The sequence below is a fragment of the Synchiropus splendidus genome, chromosome 4 (genome assembly GCF_027744825.2).
Source record: "Synchiropus splendidus isolate RoL2022-P1 chromosome 4, RoL_Sspl_1.0, whole genome shotgun sequence".
In the NCBI taxonomy this organism is placed as follows: Eukaryota; Metazoa; Chordata; class Actinopteri; order Syngnathiformes; family Callionymidae; genus Synchiropus; species Synchiropus splendidus.
Window position 1 is genome coordinate 28,514,211 of NC_071337.1, and position 16,024 is coordinate 28,530,234.

The 16,024-nt window shown below is 42.3% G+C and overlaps 2 protein-coding genes across 4 annotated transcripts; one reads left to right on the plus strand and one right to left on the minus strand.

Annotated features, from left to right (window-relative positions):
* Positions 1-264: 264 nt before the first annotated feature.
* Positions 265-15,798, plus strand: cratb (carnitine O-acetyltransferase b). 2 transcript variants are annotated; one of them, XM_053861581.1, is made up of 16 exons: positions 265-370; positions 437-642; positions 1,822-2,046; positions 2,988-3,106; positions 4,909-4,962; positions 6,088-6,253; positions 6,974-7,148; positions 7,515-7,605; positions 7,975-8,062; positions 8,134-8,234; positions 12,470-12,589; positions 13,207-13,329; positions 13,682-13,817; positions 13,900-13,962; positions 14,234-14,371; positions 15,016-15,798. In XM_053861581.1, the coding sequence occupies exons 2-16, from the start codon at positions 604-606 to the stop codon at positions 15,217-15,219; spliced, it is 1,842 nt and encodes a 613-aa protein (XP_053717556.1). In that variant the 5' UTR covers positions 265-370; positions 437-603; the 3' UTR covers positions 15,220-15,798. The 2 variants fall into 2 exon arrangements, with proteins under 2 accessions (XP_053717556.1, XP_053717555.1); XM_053861580.1 differs by having other exon boundaries at positions 273-642.
* On the minus strand, positions 7,954-12,183 carry LOC128756835 (trichohyalin-like). Of its 2 annotated transcripts, none has more exons than XM_053861578.1 (2): positions 12,146-12,183; positions 7,954-11,223 (listed from the first exon to the last, which is right to left on the minus strand). In XM_053861578.1, exon 2 carries the CDS (start codon positions 11,080-11,082, stop codon positions 9,139-9,141), a length of 1,944 nt encoding a protein of 647 aa, XP_053717553.1. In that variant the 5' UTR covers positions 11,083-11,223; positions 12,146-12,183; the 3' UTR covers positions 7,954-9,138. The 2 variants fall into 2 exon arrangements, with proteins under 2 accessions (XP_053717553.1, XP_053717554.1); XM_053861579.1 differs by having other exon boundaries at positions 11,876-12,150.
* Positions 15,799-16,024: the final 226 nt, after the last annotated feature.

Consider the following 16,024-nt stretch of genomic DNA (forward strand, 5'->3'; position numbering starts at 1 on the left):
ATTAAAGAGTTGAATCACTTTCAACGTGTTAACTTTGTCACATCTACAGACATGAACGTACTGTATTTGGAATGGAACGTTCCTAAAATCGTCCGGTGACCCAGAGACTATCCGGTGATGGATGAACACGTGACGTGAAAACGGTTCGGACGCTCCTGTGATGATGCTAAATCGCAAACCGACATGGGTTGTCTTGGCTTTTCTACGTAAATAAGGGAAACAACGACGCAGTGAGGACACTCTTGTTACTACGTGCAGCGGCCATACTGTGTGGACGCTGTTTACGGAAACGCCTTTACGTCAACACGTGTGCGAACTTGCAGCACTTCTTCTGTGTGTTGGCTTCCACAGAGACACACCTCTGACTCCCGTGAGCATAGTAAGGGCATTTAAAAGTTTCTCTTTTCCACTTATTCTTTCCTCCACTGGGCTCCAGGGAGCGATGACGGGACTTGGCTGCCGTCTCGAAGAGGAACTCGTCGGAGGGCTGAGCTTCGTGTTGTGACAAGACGACTTAGGTGTCAAGAACTGTGTTTTCATCGATGTACCTACTGCACGAGCCTGGCCCCAATACGCAGGATTGTGTCCGCGACTCGGAGAAAGATGCTTGTGAGGAACGTGTGCAAGAGTTGGCTTTTCCGGGTGAGTTTGGTGCGTTAGCAGATTAGAACCGAGCGCGTGTTTGTTGCAGCTGGTCGTGCTTCCACGGTCATACTGACTATTTTCATACGCCCACGTCATGCCTTCCTTCACTGTGGCCTCAAATGAAGTGTCTGCTGAGTCGCAGACTTCTCTCTTTTGAGTCTAGAATGTCCCGCAAATGAACATCCACAGAGTTCAGCGCGAAGCGGTTGTTCAAATCTGGGAGAGGTTTTAGACAAACAAAGAGCAGACGATAGAAAACACACGACTGGAATTTTTAAAACCCACAATAACTGACTGAAGTGTTTAAACACTGCAAAGTCTGAAGTTAATATGCAAGTCAAAATACGCGTGTAAAGGCGCTCACTCGGTTTATACGACCCCATTATTGTTATTGAACGTGGTCTCGTTCCTTTATGCACAAAACGTCACTCCCACCTGACGCCAACTCCAGATAGTGTAGAAAGAATGATAGTTTTGAAAGCCGCTGCCATCGTCTCGCCAGACTGTGACGTCAGCAGAAGGCGTCCTGATACAAAGACGGGTCAAGGAGGCCAGATGGTTTGGACACGTGGGGGGATGAGACGGTGTTGGAGCAAAAATGCTGGAGATGGAAGAAGACAAACACTGAGGTTCATGGATGTGGTGAATGAGGACATGCAGTGGACATAGAGGGCTGGGTTGACTAGAGGCTAAACAAGACGGCTGACAGGTGGGGACCTGTTGTGGCCACCCCAGATGGGAAATGGGCAAATAATGGTGGCACAATTTGATCATGTCAGTGAACACCTGACTTATCCACACTAAACTTCTGCCACATATTCACATCTTAGGTCTCTGCTGCCGACAGACTCAAATATTAGAGGGAGTTCATAATCTGTGAATTAATACAACGTTCTTATTGAAACTGTGAACCTGTTGGAACCTAAAATGCATGTAATTGTCTTCACTGATATAAATCCACTGATGTCATACTCGGAGGGAAGACTTGATCTGTCCTGCAGTGTTGGTTTATTTATTATTATTTATTTATTTAGCAAACATTTTTTAAACACAAAATGTGCTGAAATGTTGGTTGATAAAAATGATTATTTTAGTCTTACCTTGGTGACGCTTAGATGTTTTTATCGCTTTCATATCATGTTAAAAACCAAGCATTCACATTTCTTTTGCCTGTAGGTGGCGCTGAAACCAGAGCCATGTTTCTATTCCTCGGTGCCGTCCCAGCCGGTTCCCCCTCTGGTCCAGACCTTGCAGGGCTACTTGAGGAGTCTGGAGCCCCTGCTGCCCCCCGATGAGCTTCGACACACCCGAAAGATGGTCCAGGAGTTTGCTCGGCCGGGAGGTCTAGGGCAGCAGCTCCAGGACCGACTGGAGCAGAGAGCCAGGACCAACAGGAACTGGGTCAGCTGCCTATTGACTGGTGGAGTGACAGTGTGTGACGAGTGTATTGGGTAACATTGAGCCACATTTCAAACTCTCTGCCATGGGCTTGGTTTTAGTCCGACAGACTGATAACTGACATCAAACGTGGGAGAACCTGGCAGGCTTGTGAATAACGTAATTGAAAAGTGAAGTTGAAAGTGCTGTGTGTGTCTTGTGTTAGAGCTACCAGTCTTTGTTCTAAACTTTCTGAATTGTACAACTACTGGTTTGATCAAATCGACGGCGGATAAGGCGGAGCTATTTGCCTTTCAGGTACATCACGGTATCGTGACTTCTGACCTACAGTCTGAAGTTTTTGCACATTGTGCCGTTTGCGGAGCTTGTACAGATACGTCCATCTGTGTGGATGAGGTCATGGTATGGGCCCAATGCAGAACTGCTACATGCTCTGTCCTAAAGGTGCCAAATGGTGATGTCATACCTTTAATGGAGACCTTGACCTTCTGGCCATTTCAACAATAATTTCCTATTGTTTTGTTATTGTTCACGTGTCCAAACAAGACGAGTAGCGTGCGCATGAAGATTAATTTTGTGCTGAGTCATCGAAAAGAGGGTCTTTTAAACATTAACTGTAATAACATTGATATCAACAAAGCAGTAAAGATGCATATGCTGTAGCTCAGTTCAAAGAAAGATAATGTTGCTCAGCAACGTCTCATTTCTCATTGTTTCTTATTCTTGAATTAGATTTTGTTGTCATTTGATTTTGCCATTACAATAAGGCACAAATACAGCTAAGATATTAACTGAAATTATTAGTAATATTAGCTATGCTGGTAGTATTCGTTTTTTTTGGGAAACGGAAACTGTACCCATTAGTGCTGTATGTGTGATGTGTTACGTGTAAATTGTAATGGAAATAGCCTGTCTGCATGTGTATTTACTGTCCCTCATTCTAGATCACTGACTGGTGGGTCCAGTGGGCTTACCTGGAGAGTCGCCAGCCCCTCGCGGTGCACTCCAACCCGGCCATCTCCCTGCCCAGGCGTGACTACAACGACTGGAGGTCGCAGCTGATGTGAGTACACTTACACTTGGTGTTCTTAGTCACCTGGCCAGAGACTATTTCTTCTTTTAAGTTTCTTTTACCCTAAATTATCAAACATTTGATGTGTTGATTCTTTTAGATTTGTATTATTATCCATGATTTTATTTGAGGTAGAGAAAAGACCCACAATAGCAGAACACCATTTTTCATTTAATTGTCTGTTGTGATTCATACTCAAGTTGGTTTTTGTCAGCTGATGTGAACTACTGTTATATGGACCAATGACGTCACACCGTAACGATCGCATATGGTTAACCTCGATTGATCATGAACATCAGATAAAGAATGCTGACTGTGTAGATATTAGTCTTTTTTTTATCTAAGTATTGTCTTTTCATTTTTCCAATAGGTTTTATCAACTCATAAACAAGATTAATGAAATAAACATGCACAATTACTAAGTAAAATTCCAAATGAAACCCTTTGTTTAGATTTGTTTTAATATGCAATGTGGGACATCTTTGTGTTTTATGTTAGCTTTGATGTTTTTGATGTCTTCACGTCAAAATTCCCCACTGTGGGATATATAATCCAATCTTTGTTTTGAAGCTCAGGTGTCTGTTAATACCATGAACACGTCCTCTCAATGAACAATATTTTCCAAGTAGTGAAGCAGGAAACACAAACACTCTGGCTATGGGTGTCAAATTAGCTGGAGATGCAATTGTAAAAGGTGCGTTATTATTCAATTGTTTTCTTCAATAATGAAATGTTGCATAAGAATTGAGTAGCTATGCATTAAAAATAAACATTAATTTGCCGTATCTGCAACTTGGTTTCAATTTCAAATGATAACAAATGTCACCAAAGCATTGAAAGCAGCTTATACACACTTGTTTGTCAATAACAACTAGGGCTGCAGCTTTCGAATAATTTAGTAATCGGGTATTCTACTAGATATTATATATATGTAGGATAAGTCTTTAAAAATACTTTTTGACTGAACGATGAGGTGTTTTCTGCAAAACCTGTGATGTAGGTCATGACATCACTTCTAACTACGTTCAAGATTCAAGAGGTTTTTTCATCACACATACAGTTATATGCGGTACAAAGCATGGTGAAATTCTTTCTCTATGCACACAAGATGCACACTGTAATAATATAAAAAATATATAAAACAGCAATACAAAAACAACAGTGCAAAGTAAAAATAAAGTAATTTAGTTTAACGTGTGTGTGCGTGTGGCTGTGTGTGTGCGTTGAGGTTTGGAAGGGAGTGACCGAAAGTGACAGCGTGACACCAGGTTGTACGACTTGCTCGCGTAGCCGGAAGGCCTGAGGGATGTAGTAGGAACTGTAACTGAACTGGCAAAATTAACCGGCGAAACACTGTTTTGCTTGATGGCATATTTATTTGTGAAACAAAATTACTCCTCAGTGGATAAATCTCATCCCTTTGCACTTCAGCTTATGTAAAGGTGACTTTTCTTGCAAACCCTGTTGGTAACATTGAGCTCAATCATGTGCTTTCCACTTATTTCGACGTTTCCAGTTTGTTTTGACACATTTGATCGTGTGCGATTTCATCTTCTAAAAGAGATCATTTTCCTCAAGGTGTTCTCATTTAATCTGTGGTGGTGTGCCACACTCATTTACATGCAGCAGAAATACTGATGCATTATTTAGTTTATAATAAGACGGAGCCCAGTTACTAGAAGAGTCTGTTGATATTTGGCTCTTCTTCGTTGTCTTTGTCCAAACATGTGGAGTCATTCAAGACTCAAATCAAAGCTTGTGATCTATCACTGACCTCTGCGTTTGTTTGTCAGGTTTGCCTCCAAACTTATCGCTGCAGTTCTGGATTTCAAGGCCAAAATAAACACGTAAGTTTAACAATCTACAGTGGGTGAATACATGAGTACACTGGCTACATATAATGTTGAATATATTTCTTCTGTATATTTGTAACCTCTGCGCTCTCTGGCATAGAAATAGATCAGACCCAGAACTAGCGACAGCCTAATATACCCCTTGTTGTAAACTGATCTGAGGTCAACGCATGTTAATCTTCTGATGACTCTGGAGTTGTTTGCACTGCTGTGATTTTTTTGTCTGCTATTTCTGTGTCATCCTGCCCATCTGAAATGTTTTTCTTACTGTTTGCACTCGTGTCAATCATGTCGACTCTCAGATTACGTTTTAGTCAGGAACCTGCCACAAATGTTTGCCAACTGCAAGAGTGATGTTGCTTTTCATTATGCTCAGATTGGAGTCCCAGACTGAGGGGAAAAATAAATTAATAATTAATCATTTATGTCAACATACTATGGTTTTTCACTCAATCATAATCACAATAGTACGTGTTTTAAAAATGTATATTTTCTGTATATCTAGACAGCCCACTGCATGAAATGATTCCGTCTGGCTGCACTAGTTCTCAAATTGTTGTGTGCTCACACAGCCCTAAAAGCACTATTCAGGGTTTCATAAAAGCAATGCTAGCAAGCGAGGGAAAAGACATGGCAGCAGTCCATGGCCCATTTTCTTCTGCCCTCCAAAGAGGGCTGTAGAAAAAGTTTAGTTGAGACTGCCTATGTTAGGCTCCACTTATTCAATTAGAGGAGCAAAAGAATCAGTACATCCATCATTAATGTGAGTCTTGTATCAATGATGATTCTTCTGTTAAACAAACGTATTAAACCACCATCAGCCAATGCAATTCCATGTTGCGAGTTGTGTTTTCCTCTTGTTGTGATGTTTCCACTTTCTTTGTGTGTGGTGTGCTGCGTTGAGATGATCAGGGTGTGTCCAACACCTAACAACCAACAGATGTTTTGTCTTTAAGTTGCGGGGTCTCTTACCGATTAAAAAAAGACTTGTTAAACCCTTCTGTGTGTGGCCCCCTTAAGAGAGTGAAGCGTTTCCCATCGAGTGAAGGGGGAGAAGAAAAGCTGATCTTGTTCAAAGCTGAGGGAATAGCTCAACTTGTTGCTCCATCTCCCCACCAGAGGTCAGCTGCCAGTGGAGTACATGCGAGGGAAACCTCTCTGCATGGACCTGTATCCTCGCCTCTTTTCCTCCTGCAGAATCCCAGGTCCCAAACACGACTACATTGCCCACCATGGCCGCGCCAGACGGTCGCCCACTCACATCACCGTGGTCAGGAACTACCAGGTCTGATTACGGGTTCTGTTTCTGCAGTTGTGTGACAGACGACTCTAAACCTCTCTCATGGTCTTCTCTAGTTGTCATGCTCTCTTCTTTTTTTATGAGTCTGTTTATTATGGCACCCATAAGTTCATAAAACTGTCACTGGTAGAATCCAAAAGTACTTGTTTTAAAGGGAGGTAGAGCAAAACTGGAGTTGCTTTTGTGAAGTGGACACCCAATGGCTTGCTAGCAAAAGAGCCCAAAAACTTTAGTTTGTTCTTGGCTTGTGTGAGTTCTGGAATGCTGTTTCCACCTGCTGTTCTTCTGAGCTTATTTGAATTTAGTTGTTTATGTTAGCAACAATACTTTAAATGCTAAGGCATTTTATATAAATAAACTTGGCCTGGGATAAAATCTCATGGGTGTAAATGCGCTGCTTGGCAGCTGCTCAGTGCTTTTCTAGCGTTGTGATTAATTTTTTACCGCTTATTCCTTAACGGAGTGCGAGATAGTGAAATCAGACCCAGCTACCGTGGGATAGAGACTAGAGAAACCATGGACTGGTGACTAGTCCTTCACAGGGTGGTTTTTCTGATATTACAATTGACATAACATTTCTATTTGTTACAGCAATGCTTCATTTTTGGCGAGTTGTTTTACTGAACATCCTGAAATAGAACTTAAAATAATGGTCACAGCATGGCTGTCTGCACTTGTCGTCTCACAAATCTCTCCTGCTGCCAGTTCTTCCAGCTGGAGGTTTACAACAGTGACGGTTCTCGGATGACTGAGAGTCAGATCCACGGTCAACTGCTGCGGATCAGGTCTCAGTCCTGGAAGACCGACAAAGAGCCGATGGGCATTCTGACGAGTGAGCACCGCCACACGTGGGGTGAAGCCTACGACCGCTTGCTGACAGGTAGGACAGCCTCCTGATTGAAAGCATTGCTTCTGTCTGAAGATTAAGACAACCAATTTATTACCAACAAATAAAAACTTTTCATAATTTTAGGAGATTGATTTCATTCTACGTTCCTGCATCAGTGTTTCATTTTGTTGCACCTCAGAAATCAGAAAGGCCTTCATTTACAGTGGTATTGAGTGGTATTGAATAAAGTAAAATGAGATATGATGTGAACATAATAAACAAGAGTATTTATGTTAAAATATGACTGACTTAATTTTCATTCTTCCTTCACTCACATTTTTTGCTGTTTTCTGTTCTGACTGCTGGCTTCCAACCACCACACTGAATTTGTTGCTGTTTTGTTTTTTCCTCAATGAGATAAACTCAACAAGGAGTCTGTGCGAGCCATCGAGACCGGACTTTTCTCCTTGTGTTTGGACTCTCCAGTCATGCGGATTTCAGATGAGAAGTATGCACGCAAAGCAAACACACATGACTTTTTCTTGGTATTTGGATGCTTTTGTTCAGACGTCTGTTGAAAAAGTAGTTCACTTTCATTGCGTCAGGGTTCGGGTTAGTCAAAGTGCCCCTTCGATTCATGTGTACGCTTATCTGTCCACATGTTGATGCTCACTGTTCACAACGCTGTACACATTATTCTCAGTCATATATAACAGCATGATTGCAGAGTCTTCATTTGATCTGGAGATCTTTTAGATGAGACTTTAGACCAAGTGCTGTGCTAACGGAACAGTAATTTGAATGGGTTAAAGGCTTCAAATGTTCAATGGATTTTACTGTATATAAAAATCACCCTAAATACTATTTTAATTGACAGGTATGCTAGTAGAAAGGCTGCCCAGATTCTGCACGGGGGCGGGACCTTCTCCAACAGCGGGAACCGCTGGTTTGACAAAACCCTTCAGGTGAGCTGCTGGACCGTTTCGGAGGTCAACCTGTGCTTTGTCAACACCTTAACTGGTCTGTGTTGTGCCAGTTTGTCGTTGGTGAGGACGGCTCGTGGGGTCTTCTGTACGAACAGGCCACAGCTGAAGGTCCGCCCATTGCAACACTGTTGGACCACATTCTGAAGTACTGGTGAGTTTCTGCTTACTGCCAGGTCTTGAAACTACTTGGACGTGATGGAGGATGAACTAAACAACTTGGAGTGCAGATGTGTCTGTTGCTGCTCATTCACCAATGAAATGATTTTAGTGTGACACAAGTTGTGAGCTCAGATTTAGGCTGTTTGAGTGAAGTGGTGTTTTGAGACTTACTGTCAAGCGGTGGGGTTCTGTGAGTCCAGCTAGATAGAACAGCGGCTCAAATATAGAGAGTATGTGTTCATGCCTCTGGACAGTCATTGTCTGTGTACAAGATGTCTTTTTAAGTGTGACCGTGAATATGAGAAGATGGTGAGCATCCAACACCATATCAAAATGTTCATCATCACCGTGCTCCGCTTGTAAGTCACAGCTCTCCAAGTGGCTCCAGAATTTCACAGGTCATTGTCATGTCACCAAATTTCATGATTCAGGAATTGTATCATTATGCAGACATCCAAATGTTTTTGTTGGTTTACAGCCTAAGGGAAGTACCAACCATGGAATCGAGCAGTGGAAGAGCACATTCGCAACCGCTGAAGAAATCATGTTTTCTAACCAACCTCTAGCGATCCTAATCAATTTCATCACTTTAGTCACATGAGCATGTTTATCGAAGCCTTTAAGCTTTGCCATCACGAAATCCTGCAAGAGGTATTTCAAGGACAGACAGTCTGAAAAAAGACTGAAGGTCATGGCCTCAGAGACAGAATGTAACCAGAAGAGCACAGTACTGAAGTAGACAGGACTTTTATTCCAGTCCTTATGAGGTAAGTATTACAGTGTAGCGACCCCAAAAGCAGTGCCCCCTGTTGGTCTGCTCCAATAAGTGGAGTTCATTTGTGTAACTGCTTCATCTGACCACTCGAGCAGCTCTTGGCGTGTTCGTAAGTTCATGATCATCTTCCTCCGTCTACCACTGAGTAGGAGAACAAGTGCTTTATGATGCTGGACGTTTGGTGGTATCGCTTCTTGTCCCAGTCCTGGTTTTTACCGAGAGTTGCGTTTTTTGCATCCTTCTCATTCCCCATCTTATCCTTTGAAAATGCCCTGCCCCTCCTGTCCATGTTGATCTTTTCCTTCAGGTAGGCTTTCCTCATCATGCCCATTTCTTCTTTCTCAATCTTGAACGCTCTCCGTTCCCTACTCATGGACGCTTCCTCGTCCTTAAATGCCTTCCTCTTCATGCAATGTTCCTGACGTTCTTTTTTGAAATCCTGCCTCTCCTTTTCAATCTTTTTCTTCTCCAGAACCAAGTCCTCCCAGTCGTGCAGGATCTCCACCATTTTCTCATCAAAGGTTTTTCTTATCTCTGCCATTCTTTCCTTCTCTTTGTTGAAGGCTACCCTGTCCTTGCTCATTGATTCCTCCTCTTCTTTAAAGGCCTTCCTCTTCACACAGTGATTGTGAAGCTCTTTCTCAAACTCTCTTCTCTCCTGCTCTATGTGCGTCTTCTCCTTCTGGAAACCATTGCGGTTCAGCTGGATGTCCATCTTCTCTCGAAGGTAGGCTTTTCTCATCATCGCTATTTCTTCCTTTTCGACCTGAAACGCCTTCCGGTCCCTTTCAATCAGCTCTTTTTCCACTCGAAAGACTTCTCTAAACATGCAGTGCTTTCGAAATGCTTGCTCAAACTCTTCTCTCTCCGTCTCCATGTTCTTCCTCTCCAGCTTCCGCACCTCTCTGTTCTGCTCAATCTCCATCATCTCCTGGAGAAGCGTTTTCCTCAGCACTGCTATTTCTTCTCTTTCTTTCTGGTAACATTCCCGGTTCCTGCACATGTGGTCGTCCTCCTCTTTGAGGATCTTCCTCAGCTCCTCTATTTCCTCTTTCTGTTTATGGAAGTTCTTCCTTTCCTGGTGCATGAACTCTTCCTCTTCTTTGAGTGAGTGTCTCAGCTCAGCTATTTCTTCTTTTTCGATCTGATATGCCTTCCGGTCCTTGCACATGGCATCCTCTTCATCATTGAAGGCCTTCCTCAGTTTGCAGTGCTTCCAAATGTCTATTTTGAACTCCTCTCTTTCTTTCTCCATGTTCTTCTTTTCAATGTCCAGGGCCTCCCTGCTCTGCTGTATGTCCAGCTGCTCCTGAATGTAGGCTTTCCTTAGCTCCACCATTTCTTCTACCTCTCTCTGGTGGCACTCACGGTTCTTGCGTACACGGTCGTCTTCCTCTTGGTGGCTCTTCTTCATTTCTTCTAGTTCCCTTTTTTGAATCTGGAAGGTCATTTTCTCTTTAGCCAGCAGGTCTTCTTCATCTTTAAAGAATCTCCTCAGCTCCTCTATTTCTTCTTTTTGTACCTGAAAAGCTGTTCGTTCTTGAGACATGAAGGTCTCTTCCTCTTTGAGAAATTTCCTCAACTCCTCTATTTCCTCTTTTTGTACCTGGAAGGCCTTTCGTTCTTTACTCATGTAGTCTTCTTCTTCCTTCAAGAATTTTCTGAGCTCGGCTATTTCGTCTTTCTCTAGCTGGAAGGCTTGCCGGTCCTTGCACATGGCATCCTCTTCATCTTTGAAAACACTTTTTAACCGACAGTGCTTCCAAATGTCCATTTGAAACACTTCTCTTTCTCTCTCCATTCTTGTCCTTTCCATCTCCCAAACCTCCTTACATCTTTGGGTTTCCATCTTGATTTCATCGCAGGTTTTCCTTAGCTCTTCTATTTCTTCGTCTTTAATTTGGACAGCGTATTCATCTGTACACACACACTTGTCTTCTTTGGAGGTTTCCCTTTCGAAGCAACGTTCCTCACCATCACCTTCAAGCTCATCTTTATCCCGCTCATCATTCATTTCCCCAACCTCTGTAGCATCTCGACTCTGCTCAGCATCCATCTTGTCCATGTTGGCTTTGTCTTCTCCTCTGATCTGTGCTAGTATTTTCACTACTTAGTTTGCGTTATGGACTACAAAGGTTTTGTCCTTCAACGGAAGGTTTCAGCCAACTTCATGATACAAATGCTTGTGACAAGCATTGAACTCCATCTGTGTGAACAAAGACAAACCATTTTAGATGCTTGTATGACGGAAAAGCGCAACAGTAGCAATCACTTGAGTCACTGCTGGTATTAACGTCAGTGTGATTCTGTGCACTCCTGTTGCCCTTTGAAATATTATTTCAGTCCTCCTTCAGTCAATACCTCTGAGCATGATGAAGGCAGACGTGGAAAAAAGGGCTGCATGTTAAACCCCAGGGAAGCCATACCTACTGGCCATTTTTAGCTATAACCATTAATAGTGGCTGTGTAATGAAGAAGGAGATGCAGTGCTTAAGATGGTTGTAGTTTTGTTGTTGAGAGTGCACGTGGCTGGTTATTCATCTATGTGTGCCCTGCTACAGGCTTGTTCGGTGCAGTTATTTCCCGATTGGCGATTCTGAGTGGTGGAAGGTGATGGTGGCTCTGATAGAGCGCAGCGGAGGACTCACTGGCTCCAGTCTTATCTTGTGGTTGTTTTTCAAATGTGGATTTGAAAAACAACCAAAAAACAGTGGATCTTTCATTTAGAGGCAAACGACTGATTTGCCTTGCATGAGTTCTGCCGCACTATTAAATAAACACAATGAACAAGCCCCGCAGATATTATGTTCCCCTCTATGTGTTGAGAAACCAGTTCAGTGTTCACCCTGGAAACAAACCATATAATTTTCGCCAGATATGTGAGCGCATAGCACTCAGAGTCAAATGGACAATTTGGTGACCATTTTATTGTTTCAGTGGGACACCTCAAATAACGTCCGACTTTAACAACATTACTCTCTCTCAATGCATGCACAATTCACGGACCATGTAATGACACCCTGCCACCACTAGAGAGCAGTGTTTGGACATCAGCAGAGCAGCGTTTTGACATTTTAACATTCAGCAGTTCAACAAGCATACAAAATGAATGTATGGTGTCCACTTACATGGCAATAAAACCCTTCTAGTTCTGACAACTATTCTCACTATATTAACTGTGTCGGTGCTTCAAGTCTGACACTTTTATACGTTCTCTTTATGACAAGAAGTAAATGGGTGACATCGCATGGCTTTGATGGTTCCCTAGCAAACCTTTAATACCAACAGTGGCTAGTGGCAGAGCTTCTGACTTTCATGTTAATATGGGTTAATATATGAAAAAAAACGATAACATTCCTAATGTTGATGAGACGAACACCATGCCGTTGATCTTTAGGCCACAACGGATTGACTTAAGTGTCGATGTTCACGTTTCTATGTCTTCACCTCAGTGAGAAACCAGACCCGAAGCGAGCCCCACTGGTTCCCCTTCCGATGCCCAAGAAGCTTTACTTCCATATTGACCGTGAAATTAAAAGAGACATCGAACATGCCAAGCAGAACCTCGACATGTAAGTTCTCCCAGAAACTGTTGGAAGCCATGTGTCATCTCTGATATTTTTGTAACTTCCATGTTTTCTCTTAACTCTTGAATATATGAAGACCTCTCTTCCAGACTAAACTTGTTTCATCATGCCATCATGGCACCAACTCCCTTTAGTTGCTTCTGTATTGAACTACGACGATCAGTCCCTCCACAAACCACAGCACAACATTGTCTGGCAGAACACGGCAGTTCAGTGAGCGTGCCCACCATATGGCTGTACAATTATGAGTGTATTTTATCCTGTGAAATGTAGTCTAATGCTGCATTCCAAGCTTGGCACATTCCTGTTACTCATGTCAGTAGTCGAGCACAGTAGCGATGGCCATTGATGGCACAGTCTGCTTGGTAGTTTGCACATACAGCATGAACATTTTAAATTGCTCTGCAGACACAGAAATGCTATACACATTGACTATCACTGTTGAACATAAGCCACAAAACTTTTTACAAACTGTAGATTTTTTTTTTTCTGATCGCTGTCAAAATTAATATTGTGTTTTCATTTCTTGAAAACAAATCTGCTTTGCTTTTAGCATTTGTTCACATCATTTTATAATTATAGATTTGGTTTATTTTGCACAGATTGATCAATGATCTGGATGTGAATGTTTTCAACTTCAAAACCTTTGGCAAAGAGCTTCCCAAGCAGCACAAGTTGAGTCCAAACTCCTTCATCCAGGTCGCCCTGCAGCTGGCCTACTACAGGTGAGCTGTTATAAGGGTGTCGTAGTAATTCATCAATGTAGAAGCTGAAAAATACAAAAATTGCTATGATGGACCTGCAGGCATCTCTGAGAATTGTGTCAAAAGTTCTGTGCTGGCCAGAAATGCTGTCAGATTATGGAGCACATTTGGAAATTTCAATCAATTCTCAATGTAAGTTATAGGTTTTAGTATTGATACAGCCAAAATAAAACTCTACATGTCATTTAGCAACACTGGTTGCCTTACTGGGAATTGAACCTTGTCTAATGGTGAACTTGCAAAGTGCTTTCACATCACAATGATGCCTGAATCAGCACATTTACCACCTAGTTCTTCGTCTTCTCTGTCCCAGAGTTCACAATGAGGTTTGTCCATCCTGTGACATCGCATCACAGCGGATGTTCAAAGGAGGGAGGACGGAGTTCATCCGCTCACCCACTAATCAGACCCTCAAATTTATTCTTGCCTTCGATGATCCGTCTATCTCGGTAAGTCCTGCTCACTCATTTGAATAAAGAAGGATTCCGTGGGTCAGAATGTGAACTTGACTCGTGTCTTCTTGCTTTGCAGCGTGAAGCCAAACTTGACCTTTTCAGAGAGGCGACTGACGCGTACTCTGCTCTGACTGATCAGGTGAACACTGTCAATATTAAATATGCCTCAATAATTTAACACCTGCCAACACTAATCATAATATTTGTAATTAACATGTTTTTCTAGGGTTCACTGAACCCATCTCATGTTTAGTTGACAGTGGTGACCAATGTCAGACATTAACATATGTGAACTTGTATCTGTGACTTATTTTGCACACATTCACATGAGAAAAGTCTCTATTGAGACTAAAGGTCTGGAGTCATTCGTTTAATGAATATCTAACATGCCACCTCTCTTTCCTGTGCAGGCACTCCGAGGACATGGCATCGACCGACACTTGCTGGGCCTGAAGCTCCAGGCCATCCAAGAAGGTCGAAGTGTTCCCAAAATCTTCATGGACACCGCCTATGGTCTGGCAACACACTGGAAGCTCCGCACCGGACAGGTTAGTGTTTGGGTCGATACCATTCAAGAACATTCTAGTCATGCCAAAATTCACACAATGATGACAACACATTATGGTTTATTGTTTCATTGCTAAGGCACCAGTTGTTTATGGCTTCATTTGTTTTCCTGTTAATCACATGACATTTCTGTGACACACCAGTCCTGAATGTTCAGTGCAATCTGACGTTCAGGTCTGGTGACTTGTGTCTTAAAGCTGTCAGCTGACTCCTGTTGTTTATTACTGTAGGTGCCACACAATAAATGTGGTACTGGTCATGTAAAGATGTGGATTTTCCCCTCCAGATTGGTCTCTGACCAGCAACACATCTTTTTTCCATTGTACTGTTCCACTGCAGCTGATGTATTCATTGTTTTCACATAATCTATGCCTACATGGGAGGAACAGTTACTGTTACTTTGTGAAGAATTATTTTGTGTTGAATAGATGGACACGATGAAACTATGAGAAGATATATCCACATCTTAAAAATGCCAAATTATACTTTTCCTCTGCTCACTGAAGGACCTAGTAACTCAAACCTTTCTAAATCCAAGTTGAGTCAAGTTCAGTTGAACAGATTCTGCTCAAGTGATGCAGAACCCATCTTGGTTCCAAAGTAAATGTCTTCCGAATGTTTTCAGGTTCCAGCAAACACAGACAGTGTGATGTGTTTCGGGCCCCTAGTTCCAGACGGCTACGCTGTGTGTTACAACCCTCAGGAGAATCACGTCCACTTTTCCATCACCGCCTTCAACTGCTGTGAGGAGACCAACGCAGAAACGCTCGCCGTCACTCTGAAGGAGACGTTGTGTCACCTTCAGGAGCTGCTGCAGCCGCCTGTCTAGTCATGAAACTGTTGCTTATGTTTGTCGTGGCCACGTCCAATTGCTTCACTGGAGCAGCTTGATTCAAGTGTGGCTGAGGAACCAAGAGTTTTAGTTGTCAATGAAATTGTACTAATGCTGACACTCCCGCTTGGATTTAATTGTTGGTGCTTCCTTTGGCTGCTTGAATGTCATGAGATGACCCTCTTCACAAAGTGAACTCAATCATAACTTGCACTTATCTGCCCCTTTGGAAAGCAATAGCAATGTAAATGTTTAATTCTGTGGTTAGCCAATGTTTATTTTGAAATGAGGTCTGTGTCTGTTAAGGACCAAACCATCTGGTGGTGGTGCTGTGGTGGAAGAAATGTTGTTACAATTGGTATGTTGTTCAACAGTCTAGCATGGGTTTGTTCACCTGCAGCACTGCTGAATAAAGTATTTGTTCAAAAGATCAGGATCAGCTGCCATTTCTCCCTGGCAAAACAATCTCACTGACAAGTCTTTTCTGCCACTCATTGAAAACCAATTCTTCATTCTTTCAAAATTGTTGGTTTTACATGTCATGTTTATGATTTACAGTTTCATTGTGGTTTAAAAAAAAAAAAAAAAAAAAAAAAGACAAGACCTTGGAGTTGTCTTGAGAATGGAACTACAACACTAATGAAGACCGGTCAAGCTGTCCACTCCAAAGAAAAATCATTGAATTAAACTGAAATTCAACATTTTAATGTCAATATCTGGCAAGACAGATTTGCTCCTATTACCATTAATTTAAAGCCCTTTGTGGAGCATGAAAGAAAAAATGTATTTTCGTTATAGGTGA